Genomic DNA, 25431 nt, shown 5'->3' with positions numbered 1-25431 from the left:
TAAAACAAGAGAAGATCCATCCTCGAAACAGCCGTCGCTTCCAATCGCTCAAAGAAAAAATAATAAAGAGCCAAAATCAAGATGTCAAAACAAACGAGCAGAAACAAACGTTTTCATGTCACGTTTCAGACGAAACACCCCGAGGATCAGTTCACGTCAGACTGATCTTCCAGCCTCCGAGCAAGACCATGGCGCGCTCCCACTCATACTGGCCTCTGACCGGAGCGGAGGAGTGGTCCGCTGAATTTTTCCTCGCAGTGGCAGCAGCGGAGCGTCTCTGATCACGGCCCAGATCGCGTTGGCGCCACACCATCTCCATGACCTCGCGGGCGGGCTTGACGTTGCCGAAGCGCTTGCGGTCCTCGGTGGCCTCGAAGATCTGCAGGGCGGCGATGCGCTGTTCTTCGTCGTCGACGCTGCAGCCCGCCAGGAACAGCGACCACAGCGGCAGCGCGGCCGAGTGGATCATGGTCTCGAAGTGGTGCGAGATCGTCGACAGGATGCTTGCGATGGCCGCTTGTTGTTCGCGCGCGTGGATGATGACGTGTGATGCGACGCTGGATGCCGCGTGCGGTTGTGACAGGATGTGGTGCAGTAGGATTATCGCGCCGAGTCGGTATGTCTCGGCCGTTGCGCTGATGGCGGCTTTGCGCGCGGTGAGGCTGGGCGGGGTTGAGGTTGAGTTTGAGTTTGGCTTTGAGGTGGTGGGTGGTGGGCTAGAGGCTGAAGTTAGGATTTCGGGTAAGTGCTGTTGCAGCGTGTCCAGGCTGGACTTCAGGTGGCGTGCTTTCGTGGTGAAGATGGCGCTGTTTTCGGCCGTCTTGCCGACGGGAACGAGATCGGTGATCTCATTGATGAGTAGTAGCAGGCGGTCGCTGAAGCCCTTGTAGAGATCGATCTCATCCATAGTCTCGTCAGGCATATGTGCGGCTAGGAACGAGCTGGAAGGCGACAGGGCGAGGGCAGGATCTGAATCTTCATTTGCTTCGCCAATTGTGGGTTTGTGATCGTCGGTGGGGGAAGCGACGGGAGATGGGCTGCGTATTTCATCAGCATCGGTTTCTTCGGACTGGAATGTAGTTTTGGCCAGGACCAAGTGGAAGGCGAAGTATCGCATGAAGAACTGTCCCACATTCATGCTATGCGGTGATTGACGGGAAGATATCCTTTGGTGTTGTTCTATGATTCTGCGAAAGCCATTGAGATGTTTGACCCACGAAGGACTGCAACCATCGGAAATCTAAAATGGGGAGGGATGACGATCAGCTTGTGAACTCTAACGAGTTTGGAAAATTAAAAGAACACATCAGGAGTAGACAGACCTCAAACCAGCATAACATGAGAACCAATCCAAGCATCTCATCCATCTCATGGCTGGTATCGGCGCCTCCCGGTCCCAGCAGGGTGATCAGTCTTCGCAAGGCTTTTTGCCGATGGCCGAGCGCAATAACGCCATACTGTGGGTTTCCCAGTCGGAGGACATTCGCTGATATGGCCATTGTTGCATGGTAGACACCAGGAGATCGAGAATCCATGGCCATGGGGAAGAGAACATGTCTATATGGGTTGTACCTCTCGTCATCGAGTAGCGTGGAGCTACTGCAGATAACGTCCTCGAAATGAGGGATTAAATAGGCGTCAAACTGAGAGATCTTGCCGGCGCGAGAAATCAATGACAAGGCTCTTTGCGGCGACCCAGGGTCGGGTTTCAAATCTTCATACTCCATGAAATCCCAATCGTCGTTAATCATCAAATCATCTTCGCGTTCAGCCTGATCAACTCCGGCCTCGGCATCACCGTGGCCGAAGTGCATTTCGACATCGTTGAACGTGGTGTTCAAGAACCGAGGGTTCTCAATGTTCGGAAAATCGGGTACTCCAAACATCTTGCTGGCATCGAAGACTTGTCTCGGTGCAGTGGTGGGAGACCGCCCAGCCTTGGACCACACACCAGTCCGACCGTGAGACACGCCCCGAGCCTCATGATCTTCCTGCCACGTCAAGCGAATGTCATATCCACATTTCAGATTCTTGCCACTCGAGGAGCATCGCAAGCATACTGGACGTGCCTCTGGGGTGACGGTTAGCCAAAGATATTAGAGCCAAAGGTCAAAATGCTCACCGTCACATTTGATCCGACGGGACCTACACGTCCAGCAGCCTGTGCGGGTACGCGTTATATCCATCGGAGGTATTTTCTGATCTAGCACCGAGCTAACATAGATGGGAGATATTGTGGTACGAACCACCAATCCATTGTACTGGGTGATGTCGTGCCATTCACTAAGGAGCGGACGGGATGATTGAAGGCTGAAGTGGGTCGAGATGACAAGCAGTACGCCAGCGGGTGTGTTCGATAAGAATGGTGAAAGAAGAGGAGAAGCACAACCAGGACCTTCAAGCGCTGCGGAATTCGGAAATTCCAGGCCAAAAAAGTAAGGCGATCGCAACCTGCCCTGAAACAGGCAGCGCCCGAGAGACAAGGGGGAGAGTTTCTCGCGGGGAAGTGTAACTCTGCTGTTATCTTATCGGGAATTGCCGACGTACATGCATGCATGCATGGGGATTTTAATATCGATGGGACAGACGGGTCTCCTGGTGCGCATCTACGAGCCTTGGAGATAAGAGACTTCGTCATCACTCCCAATAACATCCCTCTTCAGCATCTGCCAGATCCTCAAGAACATGCCACTGAGGAACGAGCTTTTACAAAGCCTTCTCATGCACTTCAAATGGGCCCAGACCGGTCGACAAACGCCTCTTGGCCCCCTCACATGACGTAGCGGCCCGCAGACCCATGTATCTGCTGAAATGTGTTCCCCAGATTGTGTGACCTATCACTGTCAAGGTCGCCAGAAGACGATATAAGGATGTAGCTAAGATTGTTCGTAGCGTTATCAGAGGACAATCGCTTGATCACGTTGAGTACAGGAAAGCTCCATTCGTTGGAAATGTGAGTGGCTATCACGATCATCGAGGCAATTGAGGCTAGCAGGGAAGTCAAAGGTTGACATTGTAAGTGATGGAGGCAACTCAGGCGGTAGAAGGACAGTCTACTCCAGGGCCTCAAAATCCATAGATCTTATTCCGATATTCCATCTATCTCATAGTCTAGACGACCGTTGGCGCCATTCGCGTCTAATGAATGCGGTATATCAGCTTCCAGAACATGGGTTTCCATGACAAGGCTCCAGCTTTTATTTTTGGACAACGACTTGAACATTTAGGGAAGAAAGTCTCGCCTACCTCGACCGTCCATACGTGGCCGCAGCTGCAGGTTTGTTGTCAAGGATGTCCTCAATCTCTTCGAGCACCTTGGCATCCAGCTTTGGCAAGAGCTTGATGGCCCCAAGGTTGTCAACTAATTGTTCGACCTTGGTGGCTCCCAGAATAACTGTGCTGACATTGGGATTGCTTGCTGCCCATGCAAGAGCCAATTGTCCAGCATTTCCACCCAGACGTTCGGCGATCTTGGTCAGCTTCTTGACTTTCTCAATCTTGGCTTTGCCCTCCGGCTGTTGGAGCGAATCGGCGACGCCACCGAAGAAGTCTTTGTGGTTTGCAAAGCGTGATCCTTCTGGAATTCCGTTGTTGTATTTGCCAGTTAACAAACCTGAGGCGAGAGGACTCCAGATGGTGGTTCCGTACTTGAATTGGTCATACAAGGGTGCGTATTCAACCTCAAAGCGCTCACGGTGGAAGGCATTGTACTGGGGTTGTTCAGCAATAGGTGCAATCAAATTGTACTTTTCGGCAATGAGTGTGGCCTCGGTGATTTGAGCTGCCGACCACTCGGAAGTACCCCAATAATAGGCAAGATTGAGATTGCGAATGACCTGAGTAAATCCCTCGACAATTTCCTTCATTGGAGTTGCATAGTCCGGTCGGTGAGCAAGAACAATATCGACATATGGTTGCTGTAGGCGCTCAAGAGAGCTCTTAAGACCTTCAACAACGTGCTTCCGTGAGAGACCACGGGTATTGGGTTCTTTGCGGCCAGTACCAAAGAAAATCTTGGTTGACAGAACGTATTCATCACGGGGCCAATTGAGCTCCTTGAGAGCATTGCCCATTTCGATTTCTGATGAGCCATTGGCGTAAACCTCGGCAGTATCGAAGAAGTTGACTCCATGATCCCATGCAGTTTGGAGAATTCTATTGACGTCTTGTTAGATTTCTCGGGTTCATGCGATGTAAAATTTCGCATTTGACTTACTCCTTCACAATGTTTCCTTTCTGGGTACCACCGTAGGTGAGCCAACCCCCTGAGTGTTCAGTGTTAGCTTAAAATGCCATCCACTCCCATATCGATTTTCGGGTGGATCATACCTAGTGAGAAGACTGAAACCTTCAATCCAGTAGGACCAAGGTGACGAAACACCTATACGAAGTGTAAGTCAATGGGAAGCTCAGAAGACGGCGGTCGGAGTTAAACCATACCATGTCCTTGGGATCAAAGGCCGTTCTAACAACCGATTCAGACATATTTAGAGATTGTTGGAGCTTTATTAGTGAACGGTTATACTATTAAGTCGGAGGAGCAGATTTGAGCGTGCGACAAGAGAAGTTGAGAAGACGACAGCACGAGGGGATTCAGGAAATAAATATGGAGTTAACCCACTGGCATGAAAATGAAATTAAAAATCACCCAACGATGAAGTTCTGCGGGGCAACAGGCACTGTCCTCGTGCGCGAGTACCTGCCATCCAAGTGTGTGACGTTAAGACTACCTCAGGCTCTCCAACTGACAGGAACGGAGCACCGCTCTGTGATGTGCTCGTAAGTGGACCTATCGCAATCCAACAATGGCTGGAGACTGGCCTAACTCCGTCCACCATCGATTTAGTGACCCTGATCCCTTATGACACCATTCGCTGAGCGGTGGCGATACCATTTTCTGTTTGGAGGAAGTTTGGCTGGGATTGCATTAGTAATACCGCTGGCCTGGGACTTGGGGTGCTGGGTGGGGTGCCTGGTTGAGATCTCTTCGGGTACCTATCCGGGCGCCGTGTTCTTGAATCTTGGCTAATTTATAGGCATCCCAAGCGGCAATGTACCGGTACCCGCGCCACTGCGGATATGGCAACCTCGGCTCCGATGATTAAAAACCTGGCCCCAAAAGCTTGCACTCCGGGTACCTTGGCGCCCGGAAGCCGTTCTTCTGACCGGACCTTCCCAACCAGCAGATCTATCCTTTTAGCTATCGGGAGACCACCCATATGTAGGGGATTAACTAGAGGTACATAGACTCGGGCAACGCTCCCCTGCCCTCTACAATCACTTCTTTACTCCCTAGATGGACGAGCAACAGTCGCGTAGGCTCGTTTTCGCTTGGGTTCTTCCATTGATGTGCAGTGCCCCTCTGCACGAAGATGTCACCCCGCAACAGCCGTCTCTTTTCTCCAGAGTCCAGATGTAATTCAACCTCTCCCTCGAGCACTACACCATAATCCAAGGATACTGTTCGATGCATTGGTGATACAGAGCCTGGTTGCCTATCCCGATTTGTCAGTCATTTCCTCTCAACACTCGAGACATGGCTTGGTTCTATTTCTCATCACTGCTGCTTGGACGGACAGCGGCCGCGGAGTTTGGACTCACATATCAACTACCCGGAGGACCGATCCACCTTGAATTGAGATTCCCGGATGTCGATGAAGATAATCATAGTACGCCTCGATATCACTGTTTGCATTGAAATCCGCCGGTATGGTATCTGTGGCATAACCCAGCCCGAATCCTGAACCTGGAAAATTAACCCATGTGGGTTCGGTAGACACTGGTGGCCCTGGAGTCGAAGTCGAGTCTTCGGGATGGGCTGGATCTGGTGTATGGAAAATCGCCAACCCCTTGGAATCATGAGTCGTGATGTGACGAGAGAATGATGGGAGCCCCTCTACTCGACTTGTTGAGTCGGGCATGGCTGATCGTCGTGGTGTTGTCTAATCAACCTACAAAGACTCACAAGGTAATCAGAATAATTCAGCATGCCCAGGTTAATCAACGACAGAACTTTTCTCTGACTTTCCGACACCCAAAGAATCAAGCCTCGGAAACTACTGTCTAGCAAGAAGCAGAGATAACTGCACCGCGACTTTCGTGGTCAATTTCCGGCAATACCACAGATGAAGAATGCCGAAAGTGGCCTGTCTTGAAACGCAGTGCAGTGCGGAGTGCCGGACCGTGGGACAGTCATGACACCTTCCAAATCTGCACTCTCAACATTCTTTCCTCAATTAGGATACCACAAAGCAAATGCGTTAAATCGTTTGAAAGCCCGAATTTTCACAGGTAAGTCTATTGAAGTCATCATTGATGAAGACGCCGCCTCTCAAGGGCTAGGGCAGCCTAGGGAATACCCCGCAGATCATTTCAGCGCACAGACTGGACGGGCCAGCTGAACGATTCACCATATGCGATCTTGAAGGCCCAACACTTCATACAAACACAAGGTGCGACTTTGAAAGATGTGTCCTAGCCATCAAATCATTGCTGTTCGAGGGCTGGAATTCTGGTGATAATGCTTCACCTCCCATCTCCTAAGAAGTTAAATGTCGACAAGACGCTTTGGACCCTTTTGAATCATCAAGTGCTTGGTCCCGGACTTGAGCTGTATCACTGCTAGGTGTAAACTTCAGGTGGGTCATAAAGGGAAGTATTTGCAGTGAGGAAGTTCGAGCATGCACAAAGGATTTGCATAATTTTAACCCTTTGACACTGTTACGGTGTTCGAGATATAACTGTTTGCAGGTTGTGGTGGTTCTTTGTGACATATCTCCACAAGTACATGGCCGCTCCCGACTAAAGAAGAATGCTACAAGCTCGCTTTCTTTACGCAAACTCTGATTGCAACGACAAATCCAGTGATTCAGCCATTCCTGTAAGTGACTACAGTGAATCCCAAGTCAATTCTGAAGCACCTGTTTCCCGATCAAGGCCATCTCAAGGTCCATGTCAAGACATTCTGCAACTGCCATCATGGCTTCTTCGAAACTGTCGCTGCGAGCTATGATACCATATTTGCTTCTGTGCATGTTGTTCAACAATCTTGCTCTCGCTCGGATTATCCAACCAGGCGGGACAGATACCGACAACGACAAGAGTCTTACTCCGACGCTCCATGAAAATGCACGTCGTGCCAATGATACCGAGAGCTTCAGAATCTGTGTAGGGCCCAACCCAAACGGCCCCACCCCTCAAGCTTACCAGTGCTACAAAATCTTTGAGACCTCCTGTGGTGGCGATCATAAGTGTATGATGCTTGGACCAGTACAGGGTTGGCAATGGTTCCAATTTCTTGACGATAAAGGATACAAGGTGGAAATCTACAGAGACATTTATTGTCAAAGGCTGGGAGTGACCACCGTCCATCCTGGTATAAATGACCTCCGAACTTACGGTTTTACCGAAACCAACGCAGCGTATTCTCCATCAGGTGTGCTCCCAATGACAGTTGATGGCCACCAGATAGAAAATTCCCCAATCCACCATAGCTTAGCTAGGCAATGATTCAAGTCTCAATCTTGTTCGACGTTGAATGTGAACAAAGACTCCAACCGTCTATGCGATGATTCCAAGACATTCACGAGTTCCCAAGTGCTGTTTGCGGAACTGAACGATCCTTTGTGGAAAATGGCCCAAGGGCATCGTTAAGGTTAGCAGTCCAGTTTCATTGTCTAATACCTTATATGTAGACAACGAATGTTTTAAGAACTCGAATTCCGAACGAGCCTGCGGCATCATACAAAACCATCTGTCTTATAAAGTCCAGCTCGATTCATCGTACTCGGAGAAAGCCATCTCAAAAAACTAGCGCACCGCTTTGGAACAAGCGCCATGATTTCTTCGGCCTCGAAAATCCGTACCTTGATCCAGTACTTACTCATACTCCTGTCAATTGGAAATGCCACTCTTGCCCAGTTCGATTCAGCCGGAGGTACTACTGACGATGCTCCTGCTCCATCAACTCACTTGGACTCACGCGCTGCCCGTCCAGACTTGGCCATAAAATGGTGCAGTGCGAAAGAAGGAACTCCTAACCAAAAGTGCACAGAGACCAAGATTCCAGAGAGCTTCTGCACCGGCCACGACTGTAGCTTCGTTGATTCACTGCAGTACTGGAACTCATTCTTCGTCACCAACAACGAGGGATATAATGTCTCCCTATATACGGCCGAGGAGAGTAGTCATTGCGGAAACTCGAACTATCTCGTGGCTGACAACATAAGTTATGGCCACCCTGTTGGCGATGTTTCGGTCCATCTGTTGAACACCAAATGGAACACGGAAAGACTCAAGTACTTCGCTGTAATGTGCACAACCGGCCGCAAGAAGTGGTGGGAACCCTGATGGAACACTCTGCACGTCCTCCAGAGTAAGATCGAGGAGATTATTCACTTCCCCAAGGAACCCATTCGCCATGGTGTGGATCTGGTTTGCGAAATTTAAGCCTATGCTGAAGGCAGATGGGCGCTGGTTTGAGCTATGGTGTCTAGGAGCCTCGCGCACATGGACTAACAATCGACACTTGGTCACTTACACTAGAATTCAAGTCGTATTTAGATAGCTTGATTGATTCGTCTGGGTTAGGTTGTTTTGTCTGTTTGTGGTATAGGAATTTAGGTACCCTTGTGGCTGGGTGTGTACCAAGTAAGTAAGTAATACTCCATAGGTAGTACCTGGTACGATAGGGCATGCCAAGAGAAGAAGACAAACCGAGAAATCCCCTCCGCCATCTTCCTTCCAGCTTCTCAAATCCTTAAAAGACCTTTGAACTTTTCTGAACCCCATACTGTACTGCTTCATGTCTCACGGGCTCTTTCGTTCCAAGACCACTGGTCAATGGAAGTGGTACCTGGCTTCACCATGAGCAAATATCTCTAGGACAGTGAACTAGTATTTCGGGCATGACTCGGGAGCTCTACGGCATTTCCATCCTACTAGGCTACCTAGCGATCCACGTCTCACCATTCTGAATCTAAATGGTGCAAGTCCTGAGCAGGCATGATCGTGTGATGTTCTGGTTGACTGTGAGTCTACAGGATTACAGCTAGGATCTGCTGTCGTGCACGGACCCAATACTCTCCATCATGCATGATGGTGTTGGCTATCATCAAATATCCCGCACATCCTCATTCTTGCCTTCAAGGGACAGTTCGCTTTGGTAACGTACCTTGTGCATTCTTCGATTTGACTTTTTGTGGCGATTGACGTCTTTGAGAGCAATGCGGAAACAAAGAAGCCAGCTGTTTCGAGTACCCGAATACAGGGCTCAATAAAATCAGCATGTCTTTGTTCCCTATTTTGGGCACAAGTGGGAAATCTTCTTCTCAAAATCAATTGCATCGCCAACATCGAACAACAAAAGAGGCGCAGCGTAACGAGACCCTTCACAACTACAGCAACATTGGATTCGATAACACAATGTTTTCACTCGTATATCTACTACTCGCTATCACCACAAGCGTTTTGGCAGCCGTCGATCCTACTATCACTCCTGCTCCTGGCAGTGACACGCTCGCTGCCATCCACTCGACACCGCCTTTATCTCCAGATGACCTCAATTACGTGTATGAAGAGCCATATACAGTCACAACTGCGAACAGCACAGGTGCGGTGCTCCAGAAGCGCACTCCACCTGTCGGCATCTACGTATGTGAACTTCCAGATTGGAAAGGCACCTGCAAATGGGTTCAGGTCAAGAACAATGCACCATGTATGGACTTTCCATGGCAAGCAGGTGTCTCGATTGGGGTAAGCAACTTGCAGGGACCAAACACCCTGTTTTCTTGAAAGACTCTCAAGACCTTGCTCGCTGACCACTATTTCTATGATGCAGCCGTCCACTGGTCTCCAGTGTAAGGTCTACTATACGAAAAATTGTGCCGCCGGGGAAAGAACCGACGGTGCCTTGACGTACCCGGGTACCGCAAACCTTGGGGTTTTGTATTCGAACCACATGAAGCCCCTAGGAATCAGATGTCGAGCATGCCCAAGTGGAAAAACGTGGTAAGTTTCCAGCATCGATACGCTGCAGTAACCCTTCCTTTTGGCCCTCCGTCCGAGGCTGCTCGTCTCTAACTAATGTTATCGTGCCAAATTAGTCTCAACAACAAAGCCCCTCTGTGGCCAGAGGCGATAATGAAAGGCGGCTATGGACCTGGGCCGGACGGCAAGTGCAGTGCTTTCACCATGGAAATGAAAGGATGGACTTGCATCAACAGCCTGGGTAAAGCGGGGTACAATTCTATGGTAAATACTGCTGGATAAGGCTGGTTCGGTTTGGAGCTGACCATTTGCTCAACTCAATGGCGCTGTTTAAGGTGACCACACCGACAATGGCACACTGATAGCGCCCGTGAGCACCGTGCTCCTTAAGCTTGGCAAGGCTGAACAAGGAATTCGGAAGCATAAACCTGACGTCACTTGGAAGACACCGAGCTCTGTGTGATGAGCTCACTTTGTACGATTACAGTTGATGGGCTTCAACTATGTCAACTAGTGTTGCCATGAAAATAACATCTCGAGAAGTATACTAATAAACTTTCAAAGACATTTCGCCTTGCTACTCTCTAGTGATCTCACATACATAACTGACCATCATAATAGCTGAGGAGCTACCTAACAAACCATCGTGATCATGCCTACGACCACAAGGAGCAAATCCAAACAGACTCGTCTAGATGACTTTGTAGACGAAGACAAAGCCTCCCTAGCCAAAAGCTCAGCGACTGCGAAAGCAAGCAAAGCAAAAGTCAAGGACGAAACCTCAAGTCCCAGAAAGCAGAAGGTCGATTCCAAAAGTCAAGAGAAAGAAGCGACCAAACCGTTAGCTGCTAGGAAACGGAAACAGCCCGACGGCGAGGATAGTTCCAAAAATCCAGCGCCAAAAGCATCACCACCTCCGAAGAAAACGCAGCAGCAGAAGATTTCCACATCCGGCGATGTTACTTCTCCTCCGGAACTAGCCTCCGAAGAAGGAGACAAAGACAACCCAGTCCTCATCAACCGTGCACCTGTGCTGCATCTCTGGGGTGCCTGCGTCGCGCACTGCTTACACCCGAGCCTCGCATGGCCGACGTGCCTGGCGATCGGGTCTCAGATCTCGACACTGTGCGCCATTTCCAAAGGCCGGAGCATCGGGGCGATCGAGCCGGCTGATCCGGACAAGAAGGCCCAGAAGGACGAGAAGAAGCGCAAGACAGCTGATTCTGCGGATCAGGAATTCGATGTCATGGGGTTTCCGATGCACGTCAAGAACGGAGAGTTGGTCGTGCAGGGTGAAGCGAAGAAGGGCAATGAGGGCCTATTGGTGGGGAAGTTTGGGAACGAGCAGGATTATGAAAAGGCGAAGAACGCCATGACTGATGCGCTGCAGGGCTGGAAGGGGAAGGGGGACCTGCTGGATAAGAAGGCTTTCGGCATGTATGAGCGGTTTCGGCCCAGTGTCAAGAGTGGACAGCGTGGTTGGGGCAGGAAAGGGGAGTTGACGGTGAAGCAGATTCGTGAGGTCGTTCGTGGGTAGGTAGTGAAGAAACAGAGGAAGTATTGTGTTGTATCTTGTTCCTGTCAATTTGTACACTAAGGGGTACAATATGTCGTCGATATGTGAAATTTATATACTTGCCTGACAATGTCTCGTCCTAATCGTTGTCCGAGGAAAACCATTTCCACGATATCTACTTTTCATTCTCAAACACGTTCACCAAAGTGCCGATATGTGGTAAAATCTCTACGGCGAATTCATCGCCAGCCTTGATTGTCACCTTGGGCTTGCGGACAATTCCCACTCCGGCCGGCGTGCCAGTGATGATCAAAGTGCCGACAGGCAATGTCGTCCCTTGAGATAGGAAGCTGATGATCTTGGGTAGGGAGAAGATGAGATCGCTAGTTCGATGTCAGTGATAGCGCCTTGTTTTTACTAGAGAGAACCTGATGGCTCCGAGATCCCGACACGCGGGGAAGGGTGATAACTTACTCGATTCCACAATCTTGAAGCACTTCTCCATTCTTGAGGCCACGAATATGCAGTTTTGATGCATCGGGTATCAAACTCGGTGAGACAAGAACAGGGCCTTTTGCGATTCATGTTAGCTCGAGCACTCTCACACATGGATCCTGGGAGTTCAGTCTCTTACCTATAGGACAAGCTCCGTCGAAACCCTTGGAATAGCTCCACTGGCTCTGAGCAAACTGACTCGTACGACTCGATATATCGTTGGCGGCCGTGTAGCCCAAGACGTAGTCCAACGCATCTGCTTCAGAGACATTCTTTGCTGTCTTCCCAATGACCACGGCTAATTCAGATTCATAGTCCCCACAGTCGTCTTCCTGGGTAATCTTGGGAAGTATTGTTGGCGTGGGCCAAGGGTCCCCGAGGGAGGTGTTGGGTTTCCTAGATGGTATATATCAGTACTTCAATGCTTTGGTCTATCATGTACGAGATTGTTCATACATAAAAACTGTTGGCACCGTCGGAAGTGCCATGTTGACCTCGGCAGCATGTTGTTTATACTGTCGAAAAATCAGTTACGAGACCATCAACAACCTGATCTCACTCACATTCAAACCAATGCATCGAATAGTTCCCACTTCAGATACCGCTAATGGCGACAGGACTCTGTCAATGATAGCACTACTTCCGGTCTGCTTCCCAGGAGAGAGGACAGAAGATCCCGAGAAGATGTCCACCGACACATCCTGGCCCTTCCGCAAAGCAAGCCCAACATCGACATTTTCATCGCTTGGCTGTCCTATCAAAACCTTCGACGAGTCTGATCGAGGCACGAAGCGGACGAGACCTGAAGCAAGCAGTGAGCCATAGTAATATTGCTAGCTGAGAAGACTTACGTTTGAATTGGGCAACGGACGCCATCTTTCTTAGCATGCCTCTTCGAGTCTGGATTCAGTGGCCTGACACACTAATACCGAACAGATCTTCAGCTCATAAACAATGCAAGGCCGTACCCAGGTATTTAGGTATGTTGTCTTTGTGGGGAGATCATGCAACCTGACATCGTGAGTCGGAGCTTCATTACACCGAGGGCTGAATTTGGCTTTTCGCCTTCAGCTTCCGATGGAGATGCCGATGCCGCAACATTTCCGTCACCACACTCCGTGGGAAATTCAATCCTCGACGATGATGGACTGCCCCACAATCATGTCTCCTCATCCGTGTGGGGATGTCATGAATATCCATGGAAGAAAATGAGACTCGGTTGATATTTACATTTGATCCTCGCCTGAGACGAAGGGATAATTTGCTGAATCAAACAGTTGAACAAACGAACAGTATAATCAGGAGACAGAGAGTGTCTCTTGGTACATTGTTCAAGCAGACCTGTTCACTCCCACGAACTGCAGGGTATCTTTGTCGTCGTACTTGCTCACCGGAAGCTGCACAAAACACCAAGGCACTCTTTACAAAGACTATCCAAACAGAGTTCAAGGCCATTCGCATCCTGAAGAAGGAGCCCACCAGAAATGGCAGGCGCCCAAGAAAATGCCTACCGTCAGTTCCTTCCGGATCTCAGCATTCCGCGATTCACGACCATGGCGACTCAAGATGCTCATGTCTACGCCAATGCGTTCAAAGATGGAGGCAAACCGCCGTGGATCTATGAGCTATATCTCCATTGGAGAAATTTGCTGAAGGTGCCCTATAAAGGCATTACAAATGACGGTACATATGCACTCCTCCGTATTTCAATAGTAGGAATGGGTGACCTGACCATTGAACAGGTCACATCAAGCCCAATTTATACCAACTCCAGGACGAAGGAATTCCAATCGATAAGATCGTTGAAACGACTAAAAGCGCATTATCTCATTTGACACCAGCACAGCTATCGATACTATCCTACCACATCGACTCACCAGAATGGCGAACATGGTCGAACCCCGAATTTCTCCTCAGCGACAAAGGCTTGCGGCTTGACGAACTAACCACCGAAGCACGGGATGGAATTATGTCAATTCTCCGTGAGACGCTGTCACCGGAAGGCTATGAAAAGGCCGTTTCCGCCATGCGCATCAACGGATTCCTGGGCGAACTCGTGAAGTCTCCAGCTGTGTTGAACGAATACTCGTACAACTTCGTCTTATTCGGCGAACCCTCCACGACTGATGCCTGGGGCTTCAGCTTCTATGGGCACCATCTGTGCCTGAATATCTTCTTCTACAAGACGCAGATCATCATTGCGCCGTGGTTCACGGGTGCCGAGCCTAACATCATTGACTCAGGCCCCCACAAAGGCACACGGATCTTGCAGGTCGAAGACAAAGCCGGTTTGGAACTGATGCAATCACTCACTCCAGACCAGCAAACAAGGGCCCAGATCTACAAGCAGCTCAAAGACCCCGCGATGCCCAAGGGCCGCTGGAACCACGACGACCAACGGCACATGTGCGGTGCCTACCGCGACAACCGCGTCGTGCCGTACGAAGGCATCCTAGTCAGCGAGCTGAACCCCGCCCAACAATCTCTCATCAACACCATCCTGAACGAATACCTGCTATACCTACCACAGCCTGCACGGAGTCTACGTCTCAAACATATTACGAGCCACTTCTCCGAGACGTACTTTAGCTGGATCGGCGGGTTTGGAGACAACGATGCGTTCTACTTCCGCATTCAGAGTCCCGTCGTCATCGTAGAGTTCGACCACCATTCCGGCGTGTTTCTCACGAATAAGGAGCCTGCAAGGTTTCATATTCATACGTTGTTGCGCATGCCGAATGCGGGTGATTATGGTATGGCGTTGAGAGGCTTGATTCCACCAAAGGAGGATACGTTTGTTTGGGAAGGATGAGAGCTCTGCGGACTGGTGTGCATTCGGTGGAGGCTTGTGTTGAAGATGTGGTATTTTGGCTTGTCACTTGGGAGACAGCAGAAGTCTAATCGGGGCTGATTATGGAAATATGGCTGATAGCGTTGTATGAGAGACGCAGCGTGGAGATTTTTCAGAGTATCTGAAGGATGTGAAGGTGCTGGGTGTTATATATGAGTCCGAGGACAAAAAAGAATTATGAAAGAGTCTGGCTAGCTGAGAGTGCTTTAAGAAAGAAGCTTCAAGTCGACAATATATCCAATTCATGCCTATTATGTATCTCAGGGTATGTAGAATTTTCAACACGTCTGTGTGAAGTTGAGTCGGCTGCTGTTCGAACGTCAAATTCCACCACATCCCACCCAATATAACTAACCACCTCTCCCCCGCCCTGTCCACCAACAGGTCATCACATCACAAAGCGTTCTTCTCATTCAAGGTCTGGGTATTAGCCTGGGAGGCCCTACGCTGCTCCTGCGCGACACTCATCTGGCGGAGGCTCATCTTCCTGCCGTCCTGACCGCCCTGCTCAGCGGTGCTGGCGTCGCGGAAGCTGACCTTGGGACGGAACTTCTTGCTCAACCAGGCCTTGTCGACCATCTCGTACAGCTCGTCGACCTGCTCGAGGGTGAGGCCCTTGGTCTCGTAGATCATGAGCCAGACGAACAGGAAGCCGATGCCGCAGAAGGCGCCCCAGATGAAGAAGACCTTGGATTGCAGGTTCGCGTGCTCTTCGTCGACCATGTACGGCGTCGAGTAGGCGATCGCGAAGTTGAGCAGCCAGTTGGTCGCCGTCGTCATTGAGAGCGCCTTCGCCCGCACTTTCAGTGGGAACAGCTCGCCCGTCACCACCCATGCCACGGGGCCCCAGCTCGATGCGAAGTGGTAGATGTACAGGCAGACGAAGGCGATGGCCGCACGTTGCGCCGGGAGGTTGCTCGTTCCGGACACCGTGCCCGTGATGGCCACGATAAATTGGCACACGCACATGCCGGCGGATCCCCAGAGGAGGAGGTTGCGTCGGCCGAGTTTTTCGACCAGGTAGAGGCCTGGTAAGGTGCTGACCTAGAAATGGGGAAGGATGAGTTTAGAAAAGACTTTATCAAAGACAATTGAAGTGAGTGCCTAGTACATACCACGTTGACGGTGTTGGTGATCACCTGGATGATGAAGGGGTTCTCGAATCCAGCACGCGTGAAGTAGGCGGTTCCGTAGTAGAAGATGAAATTGACACCGCTCAACTGCTGCAGCGCTTGTAGCAAACAACCAGTGAGGAGACGTTTGCCAACCGTGCCCTTGAAGCAATCCACGTAGCTGGCCTTGCCCAACGACATCTCATACTCATGGTTGGCACGAACTTCTGCGAGTTCTTCGACCAAGCCTGGATGATCGGCTGGGAGACGTCGAAGTTTCGAGAGTGCCTTGATGGCCTTTTCGTAGTTGCCCTTTCTGATATGGAAACGGGGTGTCTCGGGCAGAAGAAGCATTCCACCAACGAGAATGATGGCCCAGAGGAACTGCAACGCCACGGGAATTCTGTAGCATCCCGAGTCGGGTCGCTGGCCTGTTGAATTATTGACGATCGCGGCGAGGAACAATCCGATGGTAATGGCCAATTGGTAGCTGCCGACAATGGTTCCTCGGATCCATTTTGGTGCTGTTTCTGACTGGTACAGAGGAACTAAAAACAGATTAGTGAGTGCGATGGACTCTCGAGGCTATGATTCATCATGTCCTTACTCATAGCAGAGATCAGGCCAACACCGTATCCAGCAAAGAAACGCCCAGCAATGAACAGAGGCTGTGAGGTGGCGATGGTTTGCAGAATAACACCCAGGTTGAAGACGAGTGCTGTCGACAGAATCAAGCCCAATTTTCGGCCGAAGAAGTCAGCCGTTGGGGCAGCGGTGAGTGCACCGAGGAAGGTTCCCAAGGACAGAATAGAGACAATCAAGGATTCCTGGCCAGAGCTAATTCCTGGCTCGCCGTTGGCATCTGTGTATCCCGTAGAAAATGTCTCTTTCCAATATGGCATCTCCAGGATGCCTATTACACGTCAATAAGTCTAATCATATTTCACCAAGAAACATGCTTCGTGAAGCATTCGAGTCAACGACTTACCAGAGATCGTGCCTGTGTCATATCCGAAGAGCAGGCCTCCAAAGCTGGAATCATCAGCACAGCACTAGACAACTGGAACAATGGTACATACGCGACAAAAACACCAATGGTGATGGCGACCCACGCCGCACCGGGCTCATCATCGGGCTTCTTGAAACCGAGACCCATTTTCTGCGAACTGTTCACGCAAATTTGTAAATGGAAAGCTGATGTGAAAGACAGGAAGAGAAAGGCGAAGGAAGAGGGAGAACAGCCAGCATTCTTATGAGTCCACACATGTTCGAAACACCAGTGTAGAAAAGCCAGATTTCTGGAGCCAGCCAAGTCGTGCGGAGAGGAGTGTGTCAAAAAGTGATATCGTCATATGGCCAGGGATAAGGAGCGTTGCGCAGGTCTGAAGCCATGACCAGGACCATGACCGCAAGGCTCTGGGCACGAGGTACCAACGGGACAATGAGAAGCAGCGCCCAAGAGGGCAAGACTTGCCTTCAACAATCGAAGCATGACTCTGTGGATACTGCTAATCAGAGGTTCGCCCCTGGGCGCTGTTGTTGCACTCAAGCGATTGGAGTCTTGGGTTTCTAGGCATATCGAGGCCAAGATGATCCTCCACATGCCAAGTCAAGTCCTTGCTGGAAAAGCCATTGACGCAAGCGGGGTTTTGAGAACAAGGCTCCTGGGCGAAAACCTACTAAAAGTGATGAAAGTCCTTTGGTGAGCTTATACCCGAGAGATCGATGGTAAAACAGGGGGCTGAAGTGCTATAGTATATTTGTATAGGAGATGTTCGATTTGAGATAGGGACGCGTCGGCCTTTGAATACACTTTCTGGCGGTATGTTGATGGATATCTAATTTGAGTTTCTCCGACACCATCATTGCAGCGTCGCATTGGGTGGATTTCTGCAGCAAGATAGTGGTGGATGAGACAAGGTTTAACACTGCCACGAGACTTTGCAGCAAATACCTTGCGCGCTCACGCGTGAAAAAGAGTTCCGCATTATCATCACATCCATTGATGTTTCATTCATCTCCTTCTCATTTAGCCGAGCGACACGGGAGACGAAACGCGTCAGAATTTGTGGATTTGGAAAAAGTACAATCCTGCAGCTGACCGGATGGTTTCCAGGCATGACGTCACTTGTTCGAACAGCCGCTCAAAGGTCAGCAACCCGCCCTGCTCGACTTCGAAGGATGGCTTGTCTTGCATACCTAAATGGGTAGCTACTGAGATATTCTGGGACGGGCGATTTCATGCATAACCTGCAACCTCCGTGGAAAAAATAAACGCTAACCTGATTTCAACTCCTCAACAACAACGACCGGGTCCGCATTCTAGAATCTGATACATGGTTCCCTCTCACGATGCTTCTTCACATACTTTGGAAACTTGAACTCTTCATACCGAATCTCAAGGTCCACGGACACGGATGATATCCAGATCCAGACATGAATCTTTCTGTAAAGGCCTACATCAGGCAGATTGAAGTCGGTAGCTTGGCCCAATTTCATGTGCACGCTTATCGTGTCATACCCCAACAGCTTGAGTGTCCCTTTCAAAGACTGATCGCCTACATCCCACTCAAGATCCACTCCCACCGGGCCAAAGTCGAAGCTCGCACCGAAGAAATCTCTCGACCGAGTAATAGTTGTACTCTCATTGCGGTCAGAAATCAATGCGAGAAAGGCCTCTAGGGCCCCCGGTGCTGGAGGTGTATCCTCGACCAGTTCCGGCGTGGTGACTCTATGTAGATACAATTCACGCGTGCGTGTCAGCGGGTGCTGGAGTTCGAGAATGAGATTGTAGGTCCATGTGGTTGATCCATTTTCATTGATGATTTCATCCGATTTGCTCCTCAATGTGACCTTATAACCTTCGTCAGCTGCGTACGCAGATGCAACTTGCCATTGTCCGTCGAAAGCGGCGGAATCTTTGATTATGACACCTGTCAGCCGTGAAGTGGCTTTGATGACGATCTCGTTTTTGTCCGTTGGGCCAAGGACAGAGCCATCTTCGAACAGGAGAGTAGCGGTCACGCCATCCTCCAGAACGTTGGCGATGGTGGTTCCTGTAACGGTAAGGCCTTTGTCTAGCGACGAGATTTTGCCATGGCTGACGTCTTTCTCGGAGACGTGGGCGAGATTGGTCATTGTCAGAAGACGCCGCAGACTGGAGAAGCAATCTGTTTACGAGATACCAGACAAGGTCGGTAGTATGCGTTTAGAGATTGAAATTCGTTGAAGAGGATTTAGAAACTGCCTGAATAGCTCGAGGTACTTATAGCCCTCAAATGCAATTGGCGTTTCCCACTAGAAGGCTTTTGGAAGGCACTGATCAAAGTGTTGAACTTGTGGTGATGAACCAAGACTGCACACCCTCTTCTGCGAGCTGTCTGTGTAGAGAATGATAGGTCGCCAATCAGATGCTCGAGGCAGCATATGAGGAACTGCCGTCCACATCCAGCGTAGGACAACCCAAGTGCTCAGGCCGCTTACGAAAATATAACAGCAAGGACACGAGAAAATGCGACTTGAAGGAGTATCAAACCGGGTCCAGACCCCGTCCGGAACAATGCTTCTTGCACTTGGGGACCGTTTCTCGTGTATAGAAGCAGCACTGTATGTTCACAAGACAAAATGATGGCCAAACAAGCTTCCAGAAGAGGCCATCCTTTGTTAAAGGGTGGTTCAGCTCCGCAAGCCGGCAGATAAGTTGGTTGCAAAAGGACAAACGTAGCTCAGTGAGGAAGGCTCACCCACCATTAAATTGCAAAGTCGAATCTAGAACATGTGGTCCACACGAGATCGTTTGCCCTGCGCGAGCAGCTGAGACCTTTGTGGGCATTGTAGCTCACTCGTAACAACAAATCTTGAAGCAATGCTGGAGATAAAAGTCTCTCTTGTGGCCGATGTCTCATAAACAATCCTTCGTTCAGGCAGATGCAGTGACCGTGGAAGCGAGCCGTAAGTGCAAAGCCCACCAACGAACGCTCGATAGATGCTCGACTGCTACCACCTTAAGTGCTAGTGTGGACAGTCTCAAGTCCTCTTTTCATCTTTCACAATCAATAAACGGCTTCACATTGTCCCAGCCTCGAGCATCTGAGCGCACTGACCAGTCACATGCTTGAATGTGCGCGTAGCTACTGGCTCCGGTACCCTCCTTGACATAAATTAGCGAACACACATTGGGGATAGAGAAGTTATGAAAGGGTTCTGGTACGAATCTTGAAGCTGAAAACCCTCAGCTGAGGACTAGGTGTGTGGTGGAAGGGAGGTCTTGGCAAAGCCGCCTGTCTCCCTACCGACCTTCCTACCTACCTAGGGTAAGGTACGTTGGTGCTACCAATGATGATCACCCGCTCCAAGTCAGTCGTGTCACGGCAGAAGGAAACGAGTTTAAAGACAATGGCCAGAAAGCCGATGGGTATTCACTATTACTCCGCTTACTACTGCCAGAATCCATGCCAGAATCCCCCAAAGACGGTATGTAACAGAAATCGTCCACAGATCAATCACTGGGACATGACATATCGGACTAGTCGAATGTGGCCCGAATAGCTTGCACGGTATTTGGATGATTTGTAAAAGTCACCACCAACGTCTTGCCAGATTCATCAAAATAAGGATGAGGCACCGCAGCATAAATCGAGCTACCCTCCTGCAGAGGTGTGGCTTGGTAGAGAGTCATCGGATCAGACCACGGGCCCTCTGGTCTCTGTGATGTCTTCATCAGGACTTTGGAATTCATCCAATTGTCTAGATGGAAGAATCGAATTAATCCGTGGGTTCTAATGCAGTCTCAAGTCTTGACTTACCACAGTAAATGAATATCAAGCAGCCAAAATATCTCGACCATACCACTTGACCCTGGTTGATCTGCCAGAAAACGCTCTCACTTTCGCCCAATGTCTTCGTCATCAATCGATCTTTCTGCCATTCGGTACCGTTCCAATATTCGTAGCATTCCAGATTTGTGGCTTCGTCATGTTGCACCCGAGTGAGATATATCCAAGGGTTATTGGCACCACCATGTCCGTAGGCATAAACATGTGGTCCCCATCTTAGAGCACAAATGTCACCATACCACGGTTCACATGTAGCATCCCACCAGTACTGTCCCAGACGTTTGATGGAAGGTCTTGGAGGATACGTGTTGGTTTTTAGTTGAACCGTGGCAACCCCGGCCCCCATGAGATTATTAGTCCCATTAGGCCGATGATTCAAGAGAAAGTAGATGAGTCCTTGATTGGGCCCAATCTCGACGACATTCGTAATGCCCAAAGCACACTCGGCGGGATCCTCGTTCAAATCATCCATCAAAGGACAAAATTGTGGCGGGTATCCGTCGTCATTGAGCACAGGATCAACCACAACGAGGGGATTATGCGTTGCGAAGGCCATAGAATCACTTGTCATGCCACGCCATTTGTCTGAGTAATTTCCATCGCTATACATCGTGTCACCATAGCTGAGGAGGATATGATCACCCAGGCGGCCCTGAAATCCCAGATCCCTCTTCACATACGTGGTGGAGCTTTGGACATTGCCCAGAAATTCGACACAGTCCACGTTAATGTTTGGCGGGTAGTCTTTCGGGTATCCTGTGTCCGAATATGCGTCGATGGAAAAGTTGGCGACAGGGATGGCCTGGAGCAGATTTGTTAGAAGAAATAAAACAATGACTGGGTGACATGATATGGAAAAATGCATGAGTAGATTATGACAATGGTAAAATCGATCATATGTTATGAGGAGACCATCAGGCGTTCTGCGGACTGTCTTGGTACATATAGGCCCACAAGCTGGTTTATTGCAGCGTTTCGAGAGGTGTCAGCTCGAATCAAACGCGATTGGAGACGTGAGGAAGCGGTCTGACTATGACTGGCTCGAACCAAGGACTGACTTGTGCCATGGCCATCAAATGGGAACGACCGAGAAAGTAGAAAACAGACAAAGGAGGTGACCTTTATCAAATAAGAGACTCGTATGCTCTGAATCAAAGACTAAATGGTGTCACTTACCGAGAATTGTAATCGATGGTGATCAGGGTCTGTTGAAGGTTGTGACGCGAAACAGTTGTCATGCTTTTCCAAACTCGTGGCTTTGGGGCCCGTGGCCGTGGATTTCAGCGTTTCAGGATCACTTGCAGTGGTGGCGGTAGAACCTGTTTGTGGCTCTATCCAGTCTTTGATCTTTTGACCCGTCCATTGGGAAAGGCGTTTGCGGAAAGGCCGAATTTGCTGTACCGAGAATTTGTCCCGATCCATTGCGCTGGATCCCACGGGTGGCCAGCAATATGTAACAACGGGGTGAGATCACGTTGCACCAATCTCTCAATATCGTTGCACAACTTGCTTGTTAGGACTGCTGGCAGGTAGTCAAGTGACAGTGAAAATGAGTGATCTTGGTTGTGAGATCCTTTCTCAGATCTGTCTAGTGAGAATTGGACGCAGAGGCTTATTGTCAGCAGGTAGCATAATCCCAGAGCGACAGGGAGTTGAGTTCATGATACAGAAGAGGTTGTCATGATATGAAGTAACAATGCCTGATCACATGCTACCTAGGCATGTTCTGAGGTCCTAGTCGAGGTGCAATGTAGAGACGATCTCCGTTCAATAAGTGCCGAGGTACGACTGCTGTCTCGTGAGTCTATGATTCGGAGTACAATGATGGCTGGTGTAGACTTCCAAGGCTATTTCGTGATACCAGGTCGAAGATCTCCCAGTGACTTGGAAACCCGTGCCAAGCCATGTTTTACCTGAAGTGACATGACTGTTGATTGAGTGCGCTTGCCACAAGTCTTTGGTCCTGTTTACTCCCTGCGTTTCTCAACACGAGGCAAGAGGAACCATGTCACCAACATTGCTGCAAATGAAATCAGGACTATGGGGTGAAGAACCACAGTGCCCAACTTCTGTGCCAGCATGCCAGTGATGAAAGGTACGAGTGCACCTCCCGATGATCCCATCCCACCCACCACAGAAAGTGCAGTGACCTGCATATTCCTGGGCAACAATTTGGAAAATATCGCTGTCGCACAAGGATAGACTGGTCCCAGGAAAAGACCGACAAGGGCTTCTGCAACTGCGTTGCCAATGATATTGGGTACCTGCCACACCAAAAGCTGGAAAGCGGCAGCACCCACAGTGAGAGCGATGACCGCTCGCTTCTCGCCGAATTTGTGAGCGAAATGGGTCAACACAAACCTGCCGACGGTGATTCCCAACCAGAAACCCGAGCCAATGTATCCGGCTTCGGTAGGATTTCCATTACGGTAAGTAATCAAGTAGGAGATGACCCAACCGGAGATGGCAACTTCAGCACCCTGGTAGAAACTAGACAATCGTTAGTTTGGTCATGCTGCCTCTACAGGAAGTGTGTAAGCATACAAGATGAAGGCGGCGCCAAGAAGTGTTGTCTTCTCATTCAGGGCTCGACGTAATAGGTGAGATCTCGTGATCTCGCTCCCTGAGGCAGCTTGTCGTGATGCCGTTCGCTCAAGAGTGGTGAGCAGCGGGGAAGCCGCATCATCTTCGAATCCCTTGTAGGACCAGCCCATGAACAGAATTGAAGACACCGCAAGTGATAGAGGGATGAAGTAGAAATATGACCATCGTATACCTCTAGTTACAATGGCAGTCGCGATCATTGGAGACACAACACCGCCAACCTGGCCTAAGTTAGCAAGCTAAACAAAAATGGAGTAATTCCATGATACTTACTCCATAGAGCCCATGCATTGCACCCAGTATGACCGTCCCTCGCATGAGATTTACTATAAACGTATTGGTCATAGCTAGAAAGAGGCCCATTCCTGAGCCCAAGAAGTAGAAACTCAACACAACCACAGGAAACGGCGGTGCGCAGACTAGGGCAGTATATCCGGTACTCATCAAACACGCAGCAACAACGTAAGAGCGTGCCCGTCCGAGTTTAGCTTCGATCAGTTGACATACAGGCACAACAGAGATGAAGCCGATTGCATTGGTGATGAAGATCAAAGAGACCACACCGTAGGAAATATTGTACTCTTTCTCCAGATAAGGGATGAGCGCACCCGTAGCAGCATCATTGAGGCCCATCAGTAAAAACATGACACCTGCAGCTGCCAGTCTCCATCGGTTTCTTGGCGGGTTAGATGCAGAGGGGATGAAAGCATCAACGACACGATCATGAGGTGAAACCACGCCCTGACTGGATTCCAGCTCTTCTTCAGGCCGGGAGAAAGACTGGTCAATTGAGACATGCGCTTCTGGGGTGAGCTTGGGTCCATTGAGGCGCTCACCCCATTTTAGCTCGTCCAATTCATGATGCGTTGGCTGACTTGTGAAAACCTGGTCGCGGTGCAGAACGGGAGATAATCCAGAGACAGAAACTTCAGGCTTGCTTGCGTGAGTGATAAACGCGCCAAGTATTGGGGCTGACATTTTGATGGTTGATGGGTAGTCGGGTACCTGAGCAATGTGGGAAAGGGTCAAGAGAACTCAGAGTTGGGAAATGATCGTGCAGGAAGTGAGAAGGACAGAAGCAATGAAACAATAAAAAACAAATTCGAGAAAAGATTTCAGTATCTATACCCGCTATACCTCATTCTTTACCATGACTGTAGTTTCCTGATGTCTGAGCGCATCGAGGCCGGAACATATAGAGCAGCACGTAGGTGGAATGCTTTGTAATAGAGAGGCCTGCATGATGATGCCCATGCGATTGATTCGGGGAGGAGACCGAAAGAAGTGCGGTCATTCCATGCTCCTCAATAGCCGCTTGGGGCCATGAGTCTTGCCTAACGCCGGGTATGATCCATTTGATCTGCTGCTGCAATCTCCAAACGGAGTATAAAATGCAACTTGAAAGTCGAGATAAGACATGTGAATGATGCAGTAGCGGCAGATAAAATTTGTGGGCGGGTAGCCTTCCCTTTATCGAAAGGCAAACCAAACGTCAAAGTCACGTTCCCCGCACAAGAATTTTTGGCTGGGATCCTGCGCTCTCAAATCCGCTCCAATTGACTTTTCCAGTCAACCTGGAGTTGTCCTTATCTGTTCCTTCACACGCGCCATGTCTCGCCGTAAGCTTCGTGAGACTGTCGAGGAAACACTGAGCCCTCCCACCACGTTGCTCGAAACCGAAACCATCGCCCGCGTGGTGAAAGCCAACGGCAAAGATCTCTACACCGTGCAGATCCCCTCCGTTCATGACCCTCTCCTTGTCGAACTGAATCCCAAATTCCGTGCCACCGTTTGGATCAAACGTGGTGGCTATGTCCTCGTCGACACCTCCAAAACCTCCGGCCGAGACAACAAAATCCAGGGAGAGATTGTGAACGTGGTTCGAGATGAAAAGGTGTGGAGGAAACAATCGTATTGGCCATCGGAGTTCGTCAAAAAGCGTGCTCCTGTGGACAGTGACGAGGAGGAATCAGTGGTAGGGAAAATGCCTCCATCGGACAGCGAAGAGGACGAATGATTCGAGGGTGACTC

At 49.8% G+C, this 25431-nt stretch overlaps 11 protein-coding genes across 11 annotated transcripts; 4 read left to right on the top strand and 7 right to left on the bottom strand.

Annotated features, from left to right (window-relative positions):
* Positions 1–151: 151 nt before the first annotated feature.
* On the bottom strand, positions 152–2257 carry LTR84_005505 (uncharacterized protein; the record flags this gene model as incomplete). The annotated part of the gene is made up of 3 exons (XM_064849073.1): positions 152–1240; positions 1323–2037; positions 2250–2257. 3 exons carry the CDS (start codon positions 2255–2257, stop codon positions 152–154), a joined length of 1812 nt encoding a protein of 603 aa, XP_064704287.1.
* A 985-nt stretch (positions 2258–3242) lies between these two features.
* On the bottom strand, positions 3243–4485 carry LTR84_005504 (uncharacterized protein; the record flags this gene model as incomplete). Its single annotated transcript, XM_064849072.1, has 4 exons — positions 3243–4155; positions 4217–4265; positions 4330–4381; positions 4441–4485. 4 exons carry the CDS (start codon positions 4483–4485, stop codon positions 3243–3245), a joined length of 1059 nt encoding a protein of 352 aa, XP_064704286.1.
* A 4800-nt stretch (positions 4486–9285) lies between these two features.
* On the top strand, positions 9286–10501 carry LTR84_005503 (uncharacterized protein; the record flags this gene model as incomplete). Its single annotated transcript, XM_064849071.1, has 2 exons — positions 9286–9753; positions 10475–10501. 2 exons carry the CDS (start codon positions 9286–9288, stop codon positions 10499–10501), a joined length of 495 nt encoding a protein of 164 aa, XP_064704285.1.
* A 138-nt stretch (positions 10502–10639) lies between these two features.
* On the top strand, positions 10640–11524 carry LTR84_005502 (uncharacterized protein; the record flags this gene model as incomplete). The annotated part of the gene is made up of 1 exon (XM_064849070.1): positions 10640–11524. The coding sequence occupies one exon, from the start codon at positions 10640–10642 to the stop codon at positions 11522–11524; it is 885 nt and encodes a 294-aa protein (XP_064704284.1).
* A 154-nt stretch (positions 11525–11678) lies between these two features.
* On the bottom strand, positions 11679–12874 carry LTR84_005501 (uncharacterized protein; the record flags this gene model as incomplete). The annotated part of the gene is made up of 6 exons (XM_064849069.1): positions 11679–11886; positions 11978–12074; positions 12138–12394; positions 12455–12513; positions 12562–12800; positions 12850–12874. 6 exons carry the CDS (start codon positions 12872–12874, stop codon positions 11679–11681), a joined length of 885 nt encoding a protein of 294 aa, XP_064704283.1.
* A 608-nt stretch (positions 12875–13482) lies between these two features.
* LTR84_005500 (uncharacterized protein) lies at positions 13483–14810 on the top strand (the record flags this gene model as incomplete). Its single annotated transcript, XM_064849068.1, has 2 exons — positions 13483–13681; positions 13741–14810. The coding sequence occupies 2 exons, from the start codon at positions 13483–13485 to the stop codon at positions 14808–14810; spliced, it is 1269 nt and encodes a 422-aa protein (XP_064704282.1).
* A 432-nt stretch (positions 14811–15242) lies between these two features.
* LTR84_005499 (uncharacterized protein) lies at positions 15243–17117 on the bottom strand (the record flags this gene model as incomplete). Its single annotated transcript, XM_064849067.1, has 5 exons — positions 15243–15893; positions 15965–16509; positions 16569–16874; positions 16950–16993; positions 17041–17117. The coding sequence occupies 5 exons, from the start codon at positions 17115–17117 to the stop codon at positions 15243–15245; spliced, it is 1623 nt and encodes a 540-aa protein (XP_064704281.1).
* A 1166-nt stretch (positions 17118–18283) lies between these two features.
* LTR84_005498 (uncharacterized protein) lies at positions 18284–19099 on the bottom strand (the record flags this gene model as incomplete). Its single annotated transcript, XM_064849066.1, has 1 exon — positions 18284–19099. One exon carries the CDS (start codon positions 19097–19099, stop codon positions 18284–18286), a length of 816 nt encoding a protein of 271 aa, XP_064704280.1.
* Positions 19100–20486: 1387 nt separating this feature from the next.
* On the bottom strand, positions 20487–22218 carry LTR84_005497 (uncharacterized protein; the record flags this gene model as incomplete). The annotated part of the gene is made up of 3 exons (XM_064849065.1): positions 20487–20707; positions 20767–21598; positions 21973–22218. The coding sequence occupies 3 exons, from the start codon at positions 22216–22218 to the stop codon at positions 20487–20489; spliced, it is 1299 nt and encodes a 432-aa protein (XP_064704279.1).
* A 545-nt stretch (positions 22219–22763) lies between these two features.
* Positions 22764–24378, bottom strand: LTR84_005496 (uncharacterized protein; the record flags this gene model as incomplete). Its single annotated transcript, XM_064849064.1, has 3 exons — positions 22764–23286; positions 23341–23621; positions 23674–24378. 3 exons carry the CDS (start codon positions 24376–24378, stop codon positions 22764–22766), a joined length of 1509 nt encoding a protein of 502 aa, XP_064704278.1.
* Positions 24379–25009: 631 nt separating this feature from the next.
* On the top strand, positions 25010–25417 carry LTR84_005495 (uncharacterized protein; the record flags this gene model as incomplete). Its single annotated transcript, XM_064849063.1, has 1 exon — positions 25010–25417. The coding sequence occupies one exon, from the start codon at positions 25010–25012 to the stop codon at positions 25415–25417; it is 408 nt and encodes a 135-aa protein (XP_064704277.1).
* Positions 25418–25431: the final 14 nt, after the last annotated feature.

Source organism: Exophiala bonariae (assembly GCF_035927105.1).
Source record: "Exophiala bonariae strain CCFEE 5792 chromosome Unknown scaffold_20, whole genome shotgun sequence".
NCBI lineage: Eukaryota > Fungi > Ascomycota > Eurotiomycetes > Chaetothyriales > Herpotrichiellaceae > Exophiala > Exophiala bonariae.
The sequence above is the reverse complement of the archived record's forward strand: the minus strand, read 5'-3'. Positions and strand labels throughout refer to the sequence as shown.